This window comes from Oryctolagus cuniculus, chromosome 13 (genome assembly GCF_051225735.1).
Source record: "Oryctolagus cuniculus isolate XC-2025 breed Fujian yellow rabbit chromosome 13, ASM5122573v1, whole genome shotgun sequence".
NCBI classification, from domain to species: domain Eukaryota; kingdom Metazoa; phylum Chordata; class Mammalia; order Lagomorpha; family Leporidae; genus Oryctolagus; species Oryctolagus cuniculus.
Genome location: NC_142879.1, coordinates 27,173,368 through 27,191,096, shown reverse-complemented (window position 1 = coordinate 27,191,096; position 17,729 = coordinate 27,173,368). Strand labels below are relative to the sequence as shown.

Here is a 17,729-nt window from a genome sequence, read left to right as displayed (position 1 = left end):
CTCTCTCTCTCTCTCTCTCTCTCTCTCTCTTTGACAGGCAGAGTTAGACAGTGAGAGAGAGAGAGAGAGAGAAAGGTCTTCCTTCCATTGGTTCACCCCCCAAATGGCCACTACAGCCAGCGCGCTGCAACGATCCAAAGCCAGGAGCCGGGTGCTTCCTCCTGGTCTCCCATGTGGGTGCAGGGCCCAAGGACTTGGGCCATCCTCCACTGCCTTCCCAGGCCACAGCAGAGAGCTGGACTGGAAGAGGAGCAACTGGGACAGAATCTGGCGCCCCAACCGGGACTAGAACCCAGGGTACCAGCGCTGCAGGCAGAGGATTAGCCTAGTGAGCCACCGTGCTGGCTTCCTTCCTTTCTTCCTTCCTTCCTCCCTTCTTTCTCTCTTTCTCTCTCTCTTTCTCTTTCTCTTTCTTTCTGTCTTTCTGTCTTTCCGCTTTATTTGAAAGATGGAGGGAGACATCTTCTGTCTGTTGTTCATTGCCCATATGGCTGCACCAGCCAGGGCTAGACCAGGCCAAAGTCAGGAACCAAAAACTCCATCCAAGTCTCCCACATGGGTGGCAGGGACCCAAGTACTTGAGCCATCAGTGCTGCCTCCCAGGTGCACATTAGCAGAAAGCTGCTTAGGAAAGGGAGTGGCCAGGATGTAAACCAAGTAGTTCGATGTGGGAAGGATCAGTAATCTGTAGTAGTTTAGCTGGGTAGTTCTGGCTTAGGATTCTCACAGAGTTGTCAACTGGGGCTTCAGTTATCTCTCAAAGCTCAAGTGGGACCAGGAAATACACTTTCGAGCTTGTCCATGTGGTTATTGGCAGGCTTTATTTCAGGCCTCACTGGCCGCTGGTTAGACACTTCAGTACTTCACAGCGCCTGTAACCTTCAAACATGTCAACTTGTTTCTCCCAGGAGGAATAACCTGGAGAGACACAAAGAGAATGGATACCAGCCGGAAGTTACAGTCATTTTTATAACCTAGTCTTGGGAGTGATGTGCAGTTATTTGAACTGTAGATTACCAGTCAAGCAGACCAACCCTAGTGCAAAGTGGGAGAAGACTGTACAAGGGATGAACAGCAGAAGGGCATCATTGGGGGTCATTTGGAGTTTGGTGACCACACATATAGATGCTGTTTTGTTTTAAAGTATACAAAAAAAGTGTATTTATAGCATGTAATTCAATGACTGTACATTCATAGTGCTGTGCAATCCATCTAATTACAAGACATTTTCATTACCCCAAAAGGAAACTTTATACCCATTAAATAGTAACTCTCCATTCCCTCCTCTCCTGGTCTTTGGCAACCTGATTTCTGCCTATGGATTTGCCTGTTCTGGATATTTTATATAAATGGAATCACACATTGTTTGGGCTGTTTGTGTCTGAGTTCTGTCAGCATGATGTATTCAAGCTTCAGCCATGTGATAGCATGTAACAGTACTTTATTCTTTTTATTACTGAATAATATTAATGTGCATTGTGCTATTTGATGGAGCATTTTGGGGGGGAACATTACTTTTATTTATATTTTTTAAAGATTTGTTTATTTGAAAGGCAAAGTTACAGAGAGGCAGAGGCAGAGAGAGGTATCTTCTATCTTCTGGTTCACTCTCTAAATGCCAATCCAAAGCCAGGAACCAGGAGCTTCTTCGGAGTCTCCCACGCAGATACAGGTGCCCAAGGACTTGGACCATCTTCCTCTGCTTTCCCAGGCCATAGTAGAGAGCTGGATTTGAAGTGGAGCAGCCAGGACTCGAAATGGTACCCAAATGGGATGCCAGCATTGAAGGTGGTGGCTTTACCTGTTACGCCACAGCACCAGCCCTGGTGGAGTATTGCTGTATATGTTAGGGCTAGGTTTATAGAATATAGAGTTCATGTCCTCTGCCTCCTTATTGGTCTTTGATGCTGTTCTTTACTGCAATTAGAGTATGGAAGCCTTTAGTAGTTATTGTTGAATTATTTCTTCTTTCAATTCTATCAACTTTCATGTTTTAAAATTGGGGGTTCTGTTGTTAAGTTTGTATGTGTTTGTTAGATCTTCTGGATGAGTTGGCCCTTTATCAGTATGTGTCTCTTTTTGACTTCATATCTGTTTTGTTTGATGTTAGTGTATCTACCCCTTCTGTTTTGGTTACTATTTGCATGGAATTTCTTTTCTTTTTCTGTTTTTGAGAGGCAGATACATCCTTTAGTTCACTCCCCAAATGCCTATTACTGCCAGGACTGGGCCAGGCCAAAGCCAGGAGCTGGAAACTGGGAACCAAATCTAGGTCTCCCAGTGTACAGCAGGGACCCAACTACTTGAGCCATTACTTGTTGCCTGCCAGGGTCTGTATCAGTAAGAAACTGGAATTGGAACCCAGAGCTGGGCACTCTAATGTGGGCTGTACACATCTTAGTTGGTATTCTAACCACTAGGCCAGACTCCTGCCCCTACATGAAACATCTTAGTCCATCCTTTTACTTTCCTCCTATTTATGTCTTTGGGTCTAAAGTAAGTCTCTTGGAGACAATATGATTGGATTGGATTGTGTCCTTTTTTTTTTTTCAATCCATTTTTCAATTTCTGCCTTAAATGGAGAATTTAATCCATTTACACTTAAAGTAATTGCTGGTAAGGAAGGATATTCTTCTGCCACTTTTGTGTGTGTTTTCTGTTTTTGGTTCCTCAATCCCTGTATAACTGCCTTTTTTGTTTGACTGGTATTTTTGCAGTTTACCATTTGTGTTCTTTTCTATTTAGTTTGTAGTCTTATTGATTTCTCTGGGGATTATAATTCATGTTTTAGGTTTATGATAATATAGTTAATACTTAGTATATTACACTAATACTTAGTGTATTAACCACATTGTTATAAACCTAAAACATGAATTATAAAAATGTGTATAAAAACTTTGATCCTATTCAGCTCTGTTCCTCATTCTTTATATTGTCTTTATAAACTACATCTTTATACATTGTATGTCTTTTAATATAGCTGTATAATTTTTGTTTCATGGATTTATCTATAAATCATATAGAAGAAGAAAAGTTTCAAACTAAAAATACAATGCCAGTGTTGATACTTATGCGGTTGCCTTCTGCATTTCTTCACGTGGCTTCAGTGTGCTGTCAAGTTGTCCTTTCACTTCAGCCCACAGACTCTGTTGATGTCTTCGTAGTGCTTGTCTACCAATGATGAACTACCTTAAATTTTTTTTTTTTTTTGACAGGCAGAGTGGACAATGAGAGAGAGAGAGAGAAAGGTCTCCTTTTGCTGTTGGTTCACCCTCCAATGGCCGCTGCGGCCAGCGCGCTGCGGCCAGCGCACTGCGCTGATCCGAAGCTGGGAGCCAGGTGCTTCTCCTGGTCTCCCATGCGGGTGCAGGGCCCAAGCACTTGGGCCATCCTCCACTATACTCCCCAGACACAGCAGAGAGCTGGCCTGGAAGAGGGACAACCGGGACAGAATCCGGCGCCCTGACCGGCACTAGAACCCGGTGTGCCGGCGCTGAAGGTGGAGGATTAGCCTAGTGAGCCGCGGCGTTGGCCCTACCTTAACTTTTGCTTGTCGGAAATGTCCTAATTCCTCCCCATTTTTAAAGGGTATTTTTGCCTAATATCAAATTCTTGATTGGCATATTTTATATATCATCTCACTGTTTTCTGTTCTTCATAGTTTCTAATGAGACATTAATATTTCTGAGGATTTCCTTGTAGATAATGAATCACTTGTTGCCTTTCAAGATGTTTTGTTTTTTGACTTTCAGCAGTCTGATTATTCTGTGTCTTCATATGACTCTTTCTGCTTATTCTCTTTGGAATTTGTTGAGCTTCTTGGATGTGTGGAGTCACGTTGTATTAAATTTGAGGAGTTGGGGCTGGCGCTGTGGCATATTGGATAAAGCTGCTGCCTGCTTTGCCGGCATCCCATATGGGTACCGGTTCGAGTCCCGGCTGTTCTGCTTTGAATCCAGCTCTCTGGTATGGCCTGGGAGGGAGGTGGAAGATGGCCCAAGTGCTTGGGCCCCTGAACTCACGTGAGAGACCCTGAAGAAGCTCCTGGCTGCTTATCAGCACAGCTTCAGCCATTGCGGCCATCTGGGGAGTGAACTGCAGAGTGGAAGACCCCTCCCCTCCTCTCTCTGCCTCTCCTTCTCTCTCTGTTTAATTCTGACTTTCAAATAAATAAATAAATCTTTTTTAAAAATTGGGAAGTTATCAGCCATTATTTCCTTAAATAGTCTCTTATTTTGAGATTCCTATTATATACATATTAGTGTGCTTGCTAGTACCTGCGGTCTCTTAGGTTCTTATTTATTTTTGCTTTCATTCTTCTTCCTTTCTGCCCCTCAGAATGGATAATTCATTTGACCTATCTTTAAGTTCACAAATTATTTCTTCTGTCTCCTCAAATCTATTGTTGAATCTCTCTAGTGAATTTTTCATTTCAGTTACTGTAATTTTATGTTCTATCACATCTGTTTAGTTCCTTTTTGCTATTTTTAAAAAAATTGATATATAATAATTTAATTATTTTAATGAAATTTTAATTTTATTTTAACTGATATAATGATTATACATATTTGCAGGGCACAGAGAGATAGTACATGTATACATTGTATACTGATCAAATCAGTTATTGGCCTGAGACTTGAGACATTTATCATTTATATCTTTTGGAAACATTCAAAATCCTTTCTTCTAGGTATCTGGAAATAACTGTTGTCATCAACATTATGCTATAGAACACTGGAAATTATTTTTCCGGCTAACTGCACCCCTCTTACCTGTTAGCCGTCTTCTCTCCATCACCTTTTCCTGTCACCCTTTCTAGGCTCTGATAGCCTTTATTCTGCTCTCTACATCTTTGAAATCAACTTCGTAGCTTCCACATATACGTAGGAACATGTGATAATTCTCTCTCTGTGCCTGGTTTATTTCAATTAATATAATGCCTTCTAGTTTTGTCCATATTTGCTGCACATGAAAGAGTATCATTCATTTTTATGGCTGAATAATACTCCATTGTATTAATATACCACATTTTCTTATCTGTTCATCCATCAGTGGATACTTGGGTTGATTCCAAATCTTGCCTGTTGTGAGTAATGTTGCAAAGAACATGGGAGTACAGATATTTCTTTTACATATAGGTAGTAGGAATGCTGGATCATATGGAAGTTTTATTTCCAGTATTTTGAGGAACCTCCATACTGTTTCCCATAGGACTATATTGTTTTATATTCCCTCCAATAACATATGAGAGTTTGCCTTTCTCCACATCCTTACCAGCATTTTTTTTGTCTTTTTTATAATAACCATTCTAACTAGCTAGTGATTAGTGATATTGAGCTTTTTTTTTCATATATTTGTAGACCCTTTCCATATCTTTTTTTTTTTTTAAGATTTGTTTATTTATTTGGAAGTTATAGTTACAGAGAGGCAGAGAGAGAGAAAGAGAGAGAGAGAGAGAGATCTTCCATCTGCTGGTTCACTCTCCAGTTGGGTACAATGGCTGGAATGTGCTGAAATCTGGAGCCAGGAGCCAGGAGCTTCTTCTAGGTCTCCCATATGGATGCAGTGTCCCAAGCACTTGGGCCATCTTCTACTGCTTTCCCAGGCCATAGCAGAGAGTTGGATAGGAAGTGGAGCACCTAGGACTTGAACCGGGGCCCCTATGGGATTCTGGCACTGCAGGTGGCAGCTTTACCTGCTACACCACAGCGATGGCCCCTCCATATCATCTTTTGAGAAATGCCTATTTAGGTCATTTGCCCATTTTTAAATTAGATTATTTGGGAATTTTTTGCTGTTATGTTATTTTATTTTCCTATATATTCTGTATATTAATTTCTTATCAGATGAATACTTTGCAAATATTTTCTCCCATTCTGTAGATTATCTTTTTTTTTTTTTTTTTTTTTTTTTTGACAGGCAGAGTGGACAGTGAGAGAGAGAGACAGAGAGAAAGGTCTTCCTTTGCCGTTGGTTCACCCTCCAATGGCCGCCGTGGCCGGCGCGCTGCGGCCAGTGCACCGCGCTGATCCGATGGCAGGAGCCAGGTACTTATCCTGGTCTCTCATGGGGTGCAGGGCCCAAGCACTTGGGCCATCCTCCACTGCACTCCCGGGCCACAGCAGAGAGCTGGCCTGGAAGAGGGGCAACCGGGACAGAATCCGGCGCCCCAACCGGGACTAGAACCCGGTGTGCCGGCGCCGCAAGGCCCAAATGGTCTTTTTGAGATGAGCTTTAAAAAATGAGAAAAGAAAAATAGCAACTGTGAAAAAAATTATTTGTCTGGCTTATTTGCCAATCTGGTGAAGCCAGTAAAGTTGTGGCCCTCCTAACATAGTTATGTGCTTTGTTTGACTCAATTTCTAATGATAATTACTCTTTTAAGAACTAATTTGTAGCTGATTTCATAATGGAATGATTTTTCTTATTTCCAGGTTTTTTTTTAGTTTTACCAAGATGTTTATCCTTCAGATCAGTGAATATGTGTTTATGTGTTACGGAGTAGCTATGAACATTTACAACAAAGATTAGGAGGAAAAAATTTATTAAGAACCAGAAAAGGAACCAATGTTAGCCTGGCGCTTAAGATGCCAGTTAGGACACTTGAGTCTTATATGGAAGCACCTGGGTTTGACATACACCTGGGCTCCTGACTCCAGCTTCCCACTAATGCAGACCCTAGGAAGGAGCTGTAATGACTTCGTCACTGAATTCCTGCTGCTCATGTGAAAGACCTGCTTTGTGTTTCTGGTCCCCGCCGTGGCCTAGCCCTAGTTGTCGTAGTCATTTGGGGAGTAGACAAGAAAGTGGAAAGTACTTTCTCCGTCTCTGTCTCTGTCTCTGTCTCTGTCTCTCTTTCCTTCTGCCTTTCAAAAAAAAAAAAAAAAAAGAATTATTTTTAAAAATCAAAAGAGCATCAAGAGAAAAGGGCCTGCACTGTGGTGTAGAGGGCCAATCCTCCACCTGCAGTGCTGGCATCCCATATGGGCACCGGTTCCTTTGCCTGCTGCTCCTCTTCCCATCCAGCTCCTGGCCTGGGAAAGCAGTAGAAGATGGCCCAAGTCCTTGGGCCCCTGCACCCATGTGGGAGACCCGGAAGAAGCTCCTGGCTCCTGGCTTTGAATCAGCCCAGCTCTGGCTATTGCCGCCATTTGGGGAGTGAACCAGTGGATGGAAGACTTCTGTCTCTCTCTCTCTGTAACTCTCCCTCTCAAATAAATAAATAAATAATCAAATAATTTTTTTTTACAGATTTATTTTATTTATTTGAAAGACAGAGTTACAGAGAGAGATAGATACAGAGAGAGATGTCCTCCATCTGCTGGTTCACTCCCCAGATGGCCACAACGGCCGGAGCTGTGCTGATCCGAAGCCAGGAGCCAGGAGCTTCTGCCAGGTCTCCCATGTGGGTGCAGGGGCCCAAGGACCTGAGCCATCTTCTACTGCTATCCCAGGCCATAGCAGAGAGCTGAATTGGAAGAGGAGCAGCTGGGACTAGAACCGGTGCCCAAATGAGATGCCAGCACTTCAGGCCAGGGCTTTAACATGCTGTGCCACAGTGCTGGCCCCTCAAATAAATTTTTTTTTTTTTAAATGAAGAGAAATTCATGTTACTGACAATGTGTTATTCCATATAGTTGTGGCCTCAATACTATGTGACTGTATATTCTAAATCCAAGTGTATTTTGGGTTAAAAAAAAAAATGCAGAGTAGGGGCTGGCACTGTAGTGTAGCAGGTAAAGCCACTGCCTGCAGTGCCGGCATCCCATTTGGCCGCCAGTTCTAGTCCTGGCTGCTCCTCTTCTGATCCAGCTTTCTGCTATGGCCTGGAATAGCAGCAGAAGATGGCCCAAGTCCTTGGAACCCTGACCCACATGGGAGACCCGGAGGAAGCTCCTGGCTCCTAGGTTCAGATTGGCGCAGTTTCAACTGTTGCGACCATCTGGGGGAGTGAATGGGCAGATGGAAAACCTCTCTCTCTGCCCCTGCTCTGCCTCTCTGTAACTCTGCCTTTCAAACAAATAAATAAATCTTTTTTAAAAAAGATCCAGAGTGGAGCCGGCGCCACGGCTCACTAGGCTAATCCTCCGCCTAGCGGCGCCGGCACACCGGGTTCTAGTCCCGGTCGGGGCGCTGGATTCTGTCCCAGCTGCCCCTCTTCCAGGCCAGCTCTCTGCTGTGGCCAGGGAGTGCAGTGGAGGATGGCCCAGGTGCTTGGGCCCTGCACCCCATGGGAGACCAGGAAAAGCACCTGGCTCCTGCCTTTGGATCAGCGCGGTGTGCCGGCCGCAGCGCGCCGGCCGCGGCGGCCATTGGAGGGTGAACCAACGGCAAAGGAAGACCTTTCTCTCTGTCTCTCTCTCTCACTGTCCACTCTGCCTGTCCAAAAATTAAAAAAAAAAAAAAAAAGATCCAGAGTGGCCGGCGCTGCAGCTCAATAGGCTAATCCTCTGCCTAGCGGCGCCGGCACACCGGGTTCTAGTCCCGGTCGGGGTGCCAGATTCTGTCCCGGTTGCCCCTCTTCCAGGCCAGCTCTCTGCTGTGGCCAGGGAGTGCAGTGGAGGATGGCCCAAGTGCTTGGGTCCTGCACCCCATGGGAGACCAGGATAAGCACCTGGCTCCTGGCTTTGGATCAGCACAGTGCGCCGGCTGCAGCGCGCCGGCCGCAGCACGCCAGCCGCGGCGGCCATTGGAGGGTGAACCAACGGCAAAGGAAGACCTTTCTCTCTGACTCTCTCCCTCGCTGTCCACTCTGCCTGTTTAAAAAAAAAAAATCCTTGGCCGGCGCCGCGGCTCACTAGGCTAATCCTCCGCCTAGCGGCGCCGGCACACCGGGTTCTAGTCCCGGTCGGGGCGCCGGATTCTGTCCCGGTTGCCCCTCTTCCAGGCCAGCCCTCTGCTGTGGCCAGGGAGTGCAGTGGAGGATGGCCCAGGTCCTTGGGCCCTGCACCCCATGGGAGACCAGGAAAAGCACCTGGCTCCTGGCTCCTGCCATCGGATCAGCGCGGTGCGCCGGCCGCAGCGCGCCAGCCGCGGCGGCCATTGGAGGGTGAACCAACGGCAAAGGAAGACCTTTCTCTCTGTCTCTCTCTCTCACTGTCCACTCCGCCTGTCAAAAAAAAAAAAACAAACAAACAAACAAAAAAATCCAGAGTAACAGTATTACCTTATATTTATTTAAAAATATGATGATAGTGCTCAATGATATTAAACATAATGATAGATAATATTTAGAATGAAGATTGGGCTTTGTTTTAGGGGCACACAATGTTGCAAATACTCAGAATCTTGTCTGTTATACTTAGAACTTTTACTCTATTATTTTAATGTCTGTATAGTCTTTTAATTTGAGTAAATTTAATAGTACACTTGTTTTTACAGATTACAAAGTAATCTAAGAATGGTGAAGCCAAGGTGAATGATCCTAACAGATTTTTGTCCAGATAGCATCTGCATGCCTTTTGTCATTTGCTATTAGATGAAAAATCTAAAATACTGTTTGGTTATTTCTTTGCAGCTTCTCGTATGGGAAATTTGAAACACAGAGGAGAAATCATAGCTCAGGATATCAGCGAAGCAATGAAGGTAAAAATTACATGCTAAAAATTTATAAAATGAGCAGAATGTCTGAGTAGGTATTTGCTTTCAACCTCCATATATGTTTTAGTTTGCTGTAACAAAAATTTGTGGTAGTCTTTTAGATAAATCTATAATCAATTTATTACACAACCGTAATTTTTAAATGTTTATCAAGCACTATTACTGCTATGTATTTGCCAGATATTATACCTGGCTTATTTAAAAATTAGTTATATTTTTAGATAATGAGTGTTAGCAGTCCATTAAACAGTTTTGGGTAATAATACCAGCTAAGATTTATTGAATGTTTTTTATAAGTCAGTCACCCTCTAACTGCTTTATGTATATTAACTCATTTAATCTTTACACTGACCCTATGAGATTGTTACCATTTTTCTTCATTTTAGAGATGAGGAAGGTAAGGCACCCAAAAGGCTATGTAGATTTTCCAAATAAGTAACTGAGCCAACATTTAAACCCCAGATGTCTGGCTCTACAATCTCTCTTTCTTTTTTTTTTTTTTTTTTTTTTTTTTTTGACAGGCAGAGTGGACAGTGAGAGAGAGAGACAGAGAGAAAGGTCTTCCTTTGCCGTTGGTTCACCCTCCAATGGCCGCCGCGGCCAGCGCGCTGCGGCCGGCGCACCGCGCCGATCCGGTGGCAGGAGCCAGGAGCCAGGTGCTTCTCCTGGTCTCCCATGGGGTGCAGGGCCCAAGCACCTGGGCCATCCTCCACTGCACTCCCTGGCCACAGCAGAGGGCTGGCCTGGAAGAGGGGCAACCGGGACAGAATCCGGCGCCCCGACCGGGACTAGAACCCGGTGTGCCGGCGCCGCTAGGCGGAGGATTAGCCTAGTGAGCCGCGGCGCCGGCCTCTTTCTTTTTTTAAAGATTTAGTTATTGGACCGGCGCCGCGGCTCACTAGGCTAATCCTCCGCCTTGTGGCGCCGGGACACCAGGTTCTAGTCCCAGTCTGGGTGCCAGATTCTGTCCCGGTTGCCCCTCTTCCAGGCCAGCTCTCAGCTGTGGCCCGGGAGTGCAGTGAAGGATGGCCCAAGTACTTGGGCCCTGCACCCCATGGGAGACCAGGAGAAGCACCTGGCTCCTGCCATCGGATCAGCGCAGTGCACTGGCCGCAGCACACCGGCCGCGGCGGCCATTGGAGGGTGAACCAACGGCAAAGGAAGACCTTTCTCTCTGTCTCTCTTACTGTCCACTCTGCCTGTCAAAAAAAAAAAAAAAAAATTTAGTTATTTATTTGAAAGTCAGAGTTACACAGATAGAGAAGGAGAGACAGAGAGAGAGAAAGAGAGGGAGATCATCCATCTGTTGGTTCACTCCCCAATTGGCCACAATGGCCGGAACTGTGTCAATCCAAAGCCAGGAGCCAGGAGCTTCTTCCAGGTCTCCCACTTGGGTGCAGGGGCCCATAGCAGAAAGCTGGATCAGAAGAGGAGCAGCCGGGACTAGAACTGGCGGCCATATGGGATGCTGGCACTTCAGGCCAGGGTGTTAACCTGCGGCACCACAGCACCGGCCCTCAGTGTTAATTTTTTAAAACTTTTTTTGTTGTTCGGATTGATTCCATGATTTTCTGGCGACCATCCATCTCTCATAGCATGTTCTTTATTTAGTTTTGGCAGACTGTGGTGGGCCAGGCTAAAGTTCAGCCTGCCACTATTTTTTGTAAATAAAGCTTTATTGGAACAGAGCTGTGTTTGTTCTTTTACTTGCGTCTTCTGTGCTATAACTAACTTCTGTGTTATAACAGCAGAGTTGAGTTCTTAAGATAGATGGAAGTACTAAGAGCCTAAAGTGTTTACTGTCTAGTCTTCCCTGGACAAAGTGTACTGATCCTGGTTTTGGTGATTAAGATGTCTAAAATACTCATTATTCTAAAATAAATTAAATCCTTAATTTGGGCCTGGCGCTGTGACTCACTTGGCTAATCCTCCGCCTGCGGCGCTGGCAATCCATATGGACACCAGGTTCTAGTCCTGGTTGCTCCTCTTCCAGTCTAGTTCTCTGCTGTGGCCCGGGAGGGCAGTGGAGGATGGCCCAAGTGCTTGGGCCCTGCACCCGCATGGGAGACCAGGAGGAAGCACCTGGCTCCTGGCTTTGGATCTGGCTTTTCTAATCTTAGCTTTTAGTTAAAATCCCTCAGCTTAACTTGTATTTTGACAAATTTGAATACTCCCCACCCCCACAAAACACAGGTCTCAGAAAAAGCATTTTCCTAAAGAATTAAAATCTAGAGTGTTGTGTCCATCTCTGTATGTTTGTACTTCAACCTGAGATTAACTTTGCATATTCCTTTTTTTTTAAGTCCTTGCCTGCATTAATCGAACAAGGAGATGGATTTTCCCAAGTTTTAAAGATGCAACCTGTTATCCAGCTCCAGAGGGTCCACCAAGAAGTCTTTTCTGGTTGTTGTAGGAAATCAGATGCTAAACCTGAGAGCTTCATAACAAAAATAGAAACCACACCACCAGAGACTGTGTCCAGGAAAACCTCTGATGTGGTATTGAAGAGAAAGAGAACTGCAGATTGCCCCCAGAGAAAATGGTATCCGCTGCGACCAAAGAAAATTAATCTTGATACATAAGCTCTTTTTGTTTCTTTTAGGATTTGGAAATAGGCACTGTCAACATTTAGATTACAGTCCAGAGTTTGGACAGGACTTCACTTAAAACAACAAATAACTCTTTTACTAGTGATTCTCTGGAATATGATGTCATGCTGTTTTCATTTCTCACCATTGCATCTGTAGTAGGTGAAAAGCGTATAAATATTTTTTTAATCTTAGCACTGAGCCCATCAGTGGGCCTTAGAGTGCAAAGTTTTATTGTCCTTGAATGACATTAACTCTTGACTTGCCTGGCTGCTTTTATGGAATTTCCCAAGCAGCACATTCTGTTGTGTTTCCCTGATAGACATTGAAAAAAAAATGCTGTGTAATGTTCCTTATTTATGTGCTGAGAAGTAATCATTTCTACACAGTGGCAGATACCTTTTTTTAACGTGCAGTTTGATTATCAAATTAATGTGCAGATGACAAAGCTGGCTTTGGCTGTTACTCTAATTTCAGCTAATTTTGATCTGTAGGATTAATTTTAGAAGTTTTTGTTTTGCTTTTATAAGACAATGAAGACTATTATCTGTGTAAGAATCACTCAGAAATAAAAATTGGTATGCAGCCTATGTTTTCTGCTCACACTTTTATTTTCTGTAGACCTTTTAACATAATTTGATTTGGAACTAATAGTTTCTTTTCAGGATTTCTCATCTATTTCTTTATAGATCAATCCACTGCAAAATATGTATCAGATTAATTCAGATTAATACATTGGCAAATTGTCATTATAGAACAAATGCAGTTATACTGAACTATTTTACATTTAATGATGTTTATATGTATATCAGATTTATAATCATTGATAGAAATCTGAGAAAATTATACTTGCCCATACTTCTAACATTTCCCTATTGCTTGTTATACCTCATATTATGTCTTTTACTCCTACAGTGTAGGCCGGGCCATCTGATTTACCAGTTCCGCCTTTTGATGACTATACTAACCTTCAGAGGAATTTACTAATCATGAGGTGCAAGATTTGTAACTTCTTGCTCATTATGTCTTAGCAGTCATAAATGTTCGGATTTGTCAGAACATCTGTCTCAGTGAAGAAAACTTAGAAAGCCACTTTATTGCATTTTTTTGCATTCTCTGTTTTAATGATACAATTTGAGATGTGTATATTTGTACACAGCAATGTGGTTTTTGTAATTAAAAATATACAAAGTGATTTCTTGATACTGTGTATTTTTAAGTTTTCTTAGGCATTCTTGAACTCAGTCTTGGATGATAGGCTAGTACCCTGCATTTCAAAACATACTAAACATTTATTTAAAACTGTTTTGAGGCTACAGAATATTGCTATTGTTTCTGTACTGATTAGTACTTAAAAAATGTTTTATTTATTGGGGCGGGTATTGTGGTGTAGTGGGTTAAGGCACCACCTGTGACACTGGCATTCCACATGGACACTGGTTCAAGTTGCAGCTGCTTCACTTCCAATCCAGCTCCCTGCTAATGGCCTGGGGAAAGCAGTGGAAGATGGCCCAAGTACTTGGACCCTGTACCCATGTGGGAGACCTGGATGAAGCTCCTGGGCTTTGACCTTGCCCAGCCCTGGCTTTTGTGGCCATTTGGGGGAGTGAACCAGCAGATAGAAGATTTCTGTCTCTTTCTGTCTCTCCCTTTCTCTGTAATTCTGCCTTTCAAATAAATAAATAAAGGTTTTTAAAAGTTTTTATTTATTTTCAGCTTTATTTGAGAAAGAGAGAGATACTTTCTGTCTGCTAGTTCACCCCCAGATGCTTGCTTCAGCCAGGGTTGGGCCAGGCCAAACTAGGAGCCTGGAATTCCTCATGTCTCCCACAGGATGGCAGCTTCTCAAGTACTTGAGGCATCATCTGCTGCCTTCCAGGCATATTAGCAGGAAGCTGAATCAGAAGAGAGCAGGCAACCCATGCAGGGACTGAAGCCACTGCGCCAAATGCCTATCCCAGTGCTTTTTTTTTTTTTCCCCACAGTATTAACATTCTATGAGTGTTTCATTTCAAAAGCCCCCAGACACACAGAAAGAACAAATACTGCATGTTCTCTTTTATATGTGAGAGCTAAAATTTAAACAAAAGATCCCAAACTAAAGACTAATTCTATTAGCTCATATAATTGCATTTTTGATTATATAAAAGCTGCCTCTCCCTTTAAAAAATGCATATGAAGATACATAGTTAAAAAAAAAAAGAAAAAAGATACATAGAGTTAAATGACATGAAGTTTTGGATTTGCTATGGAATGTTTAAGAAATCCTAGAAATATTAAGAAAAAATGCATTAAGTAAATTGGCAAGCATCTTGATAATGTTGAATCTGTGTGATGGATATATTTCTTCTTTTGTGTCTGGAAACTTTTATAATTTTTTTAAAGTTTGTTTTATTATAAAGCCCCTAGACAGATAGCTATGGCTTGAAATCACTTTGAGAACCCGAAAGATTCACTCCACAGTTAGTATCAGTTTAAAATATAAATGCTGGTGAAAAAACAATGTTTTAGCATTTTAACTAAGGTAAGCATTACTGATAAAAATAACAATACTGAATTGGTATACACTGTAGGAAGAGAAATTGCATTTCTGGATAGGCCAAGAACTAGCAAGCTCAGAGGAATGAAAGGAAAAGTCTGTAGTTTTAGGTAATGTTGGAAAAGTTGAAGGAAAAAATTGAAAATCAAGTCTTGACCTTCCTACGGTAAGAAGGAGGCAGGATTGAATGGGTCTTAAAATTCTCTTTCAGCAAAGTATAAAACAAGCACAAGAATGTCAAATTCAGTCCCAAGCAGAGAGAATGCTGTCAAAGGGGCTGATGAAAATAATCTAAACTTGAGGTGGTAATGGCTTCTTGGTGAGTAGACTGAAAAAATATTGAACAGTATGCTTTAAAAGGGCAAATGGATTGGTATGTCAAGTATATCTCAATTTAAAAAGAGAATAGGAAATGGAAATAGTATAAGAAACATTCTAAGACCTGGAGAATACCAAATCTTGTGGTTTGGAAGGGATTTGTCACACTGAAGCTTGAAGCCAATGTAATGGCATTGAGAGGTGGTGAGCCCTTTAGGAGGTAATGAGGTCATGGAGGCTGTACCCTCATAAGGGATTCATGTAGTTCCCGGAGAGGGGATTGTTGTAAAGAAAATCTTCCTCTCTCACCAGATGATCTCTTTGCACGCATCGCTTGCTCTACACATCGCTTGCTCTTCTGATTTTCTGCGTGCATGGAGAAGCACGTGGCCCTCACCAGAGGCTGTGCACATGCAGGTGCCATGCTCTGGACCTCCACAATTGTGAACAAATATAAACTTCAGTTCTTTATAAATCACCCAACCTCAAGTGTTCTATTACAGCAACACACAACAGACCAAAGCTTTGGCGCAGTTATACTGGAAGGCTCAGAGGATGTGTATTGGCAATCAACACAGCATGGACACAGAGCAGTCAAACACCTGTGGCTGCTGGTCTTAGAGAGGTCCAAGGTGACCTGGGAAGGGGGTGGGGCAGCCAGGATGGCAGGGATGGGGGTGCTGGGGAAGCTTCTGTATCTCAGTATTTACTAAAATGGTTATAACAGTGACTGCCTGAATCTGGGCCCTGAAATGGGAATGTCGAGGAGTAAAATCTTCATGCATCGCAAATGAAATGGATAATCTCTAAAATAGCTCAATCAGGAGATCACACAATATAGATATTCAGTAAGTACCAGAAAAAAAGCTGTAACAATGGAAAGAACTCTGTGGATGAAAAGATTTATTTACTTATTTGAAAGGCAGAGTTACAGAGGAGAGACAGAGAGATCATCCATCTGCTGGTTTACTCCCCAAATGGCTGCAATGGCCAGGGCTGAGCTAGACTGAAACCAGGTGCTTCTTCCAGGTCTCCCATGTGGGTGCAGGGGCCCAAGTGCTTGGGCCATCCTCTGCTGCTTACTCAGGGACATTAGCAGGAGGCTGGATTGAAGTGGAGTAGCTGGGCCTCGAACCGTTGCCCGTATGGGATTCTGGCATCACCGGCAGCTGCTTTACCCGCTGTGCCACAACACTGATGCCCAATATTTTATTTTCTAAATTATGTGCATATAAGACTTGTGTAAAAATAAGTAATTTAAAAATTATTTTCACACTCGTGCATGGACAGGTAAATATGCATTGTCTTCCACTCTCCATGTTACTGAGAGTGAAGAGGCAGCTTTCATGGGGTTTCATTTGCATCATCTCAGAGTATTTCAGATAACATTTGTGTTCTGACGGTTTACTTTTGGTGTTTTCCTTCTTTCCCCTGACCATTGATTTTAGGAATACATTGTTATGAAGCCTCTGTGTTTAAAAATGAAGGAAAACTAATAACTGTGGAGAACCATTGCAGAGTTCTTGGGAATTCTCTATGAAAGGATTTGGGGAAATTCTATTAAACTGAAGCATCAGGGCTGAAGAATCCTACCGGAATTCTTTGCTCCATCTCTCTTGCTTATAACCCCAGACCCTCTACTGATGATAGTTGCATGAATGAATAACTTCACGTTGCAGATTTCTAACTTGTCACAATCCCAAGCATTAAGTAACCTGTGGCATTCACATTTGCTATGGTTTGAGCTCACAAGATGGACTCGTTATTGCGGAGGGTGAGGGTGAGGGTGAGGGTGGGGGTGGGGGAGCGGGGAGGGGAGGTTAAAGGACTGAGGACAGATCCCTGGGAAACTCACCTGAGTCAGGATGCCGGAGTCTCTGCTCCCAGAGCTGAAGAATGGGCCCAGAGCACAGGTGCGTGGGCTGCCTTTGTCCGGTCAGAGCTCCCTTATTCCTTGTGAGCCATTTAACAGGAACAGCCATTTAAACCGAGCCTGTCTACCAGAAGAGTGGTTAGGAAAAAGAGAAGAGGGGACACTTTGACCTTAGTGTCTTGTTTCATTTCCTTCCCTGATTAAAAAAAAAAAAAAAAAAAAAAAAGTGGGGAAAAGATTCCAGTGGGTGTGCGTGCAAATTCTCTCTGATTTGCCACATTCTGTGTGTGCCCTGTCTGCCCTCTTCTGATCCTGTGAGCATGTAGAAAGTAGGGGGTGACCCTGGCAGGTGAACACAATTTGGCCAACTAGTGGGGTGCCTCTAGGTCCCGCCCGAAAGCCTCAGCCACATCCCAAACAACATTTTTAAGGTAATCTTTCATAATCATGCCTTCTTTTAGTCCACAACAACTCAGTGAGTCCAAATAATGTGCTAAGAAAGACTTGTGTGAACCAAGACCCAGACCCCGCTCACAAGTGTGGTCAGTCCCAGTGGCAGCAGGGGATCCCTAAGGGGCAAAGAGGGAGCGAGGGAGGGGATCAGGAGCCAGAGTAAACCAAGCTTCTGCTCCTTGAGGGGACCAGGTGGCAACACTTGGGTTTGGAAATTTCTGTGGAATTCGCTGTTTGCAAGAAATGATTTTGCTTGTTTTCGGAAACTGGTAGAACACTTAAATTCCTGAGATTTACTGGCAGATTTTAATATTTACTACTATTTATTTTTGTTGTTGTAAGCCCAACCCAAGAATTC

General features: G+C 43.3%; 1 protein-coding gene and 1 long non-coding RNA gene across 4 annotated transcripts in view; one reads left to right on the top strand and one right to left on the bottom strand.

The window, feature by feature from the left end:
• NSL1 (NSL1 component of MIS12 kinetochore complex) overlaps positions 1 to 13,383 on the top strand; it is a 39,272-nt gene extending 25,889 nt beyond the window's left edge. For all 3 annotated transcript variants that reach the window (XM_089312162.1, XM_089312163.1, XM_051821329.3), the window contains 2 exons: positions 9,518 to 9,585; positions 11,904 to 13,383. In XM_089312162.1, the coding sequence (XP_089168288.1) occupies positions 9,518 to 9,585; positions 11,904 to 12,182 (347 nt within the window). In that variant the 3' untranslated portion in view covers positions 12,183 to 13,383. The remainder of the gene's footprint in view (positions 1 to 9,517; positions 9,586 to 11,903) is intronic.
• Positions 803 to 17,070, bottom strand: LOC149122528 (uncharacterized). The gene is made up of 2 exons (XR_016219612.1): positions 16,901 to 17,070; positions 803 to 918 (listed from the first exon to the last, which is right to left on the bottom strand). It is a non-coding gene; the product is annotated as an uncharacterized LOC149122528 (long non-coding RNA).
• Between the last annotated feature and the right edge of the window lie 659 nt (positions 17,071 to 17,729).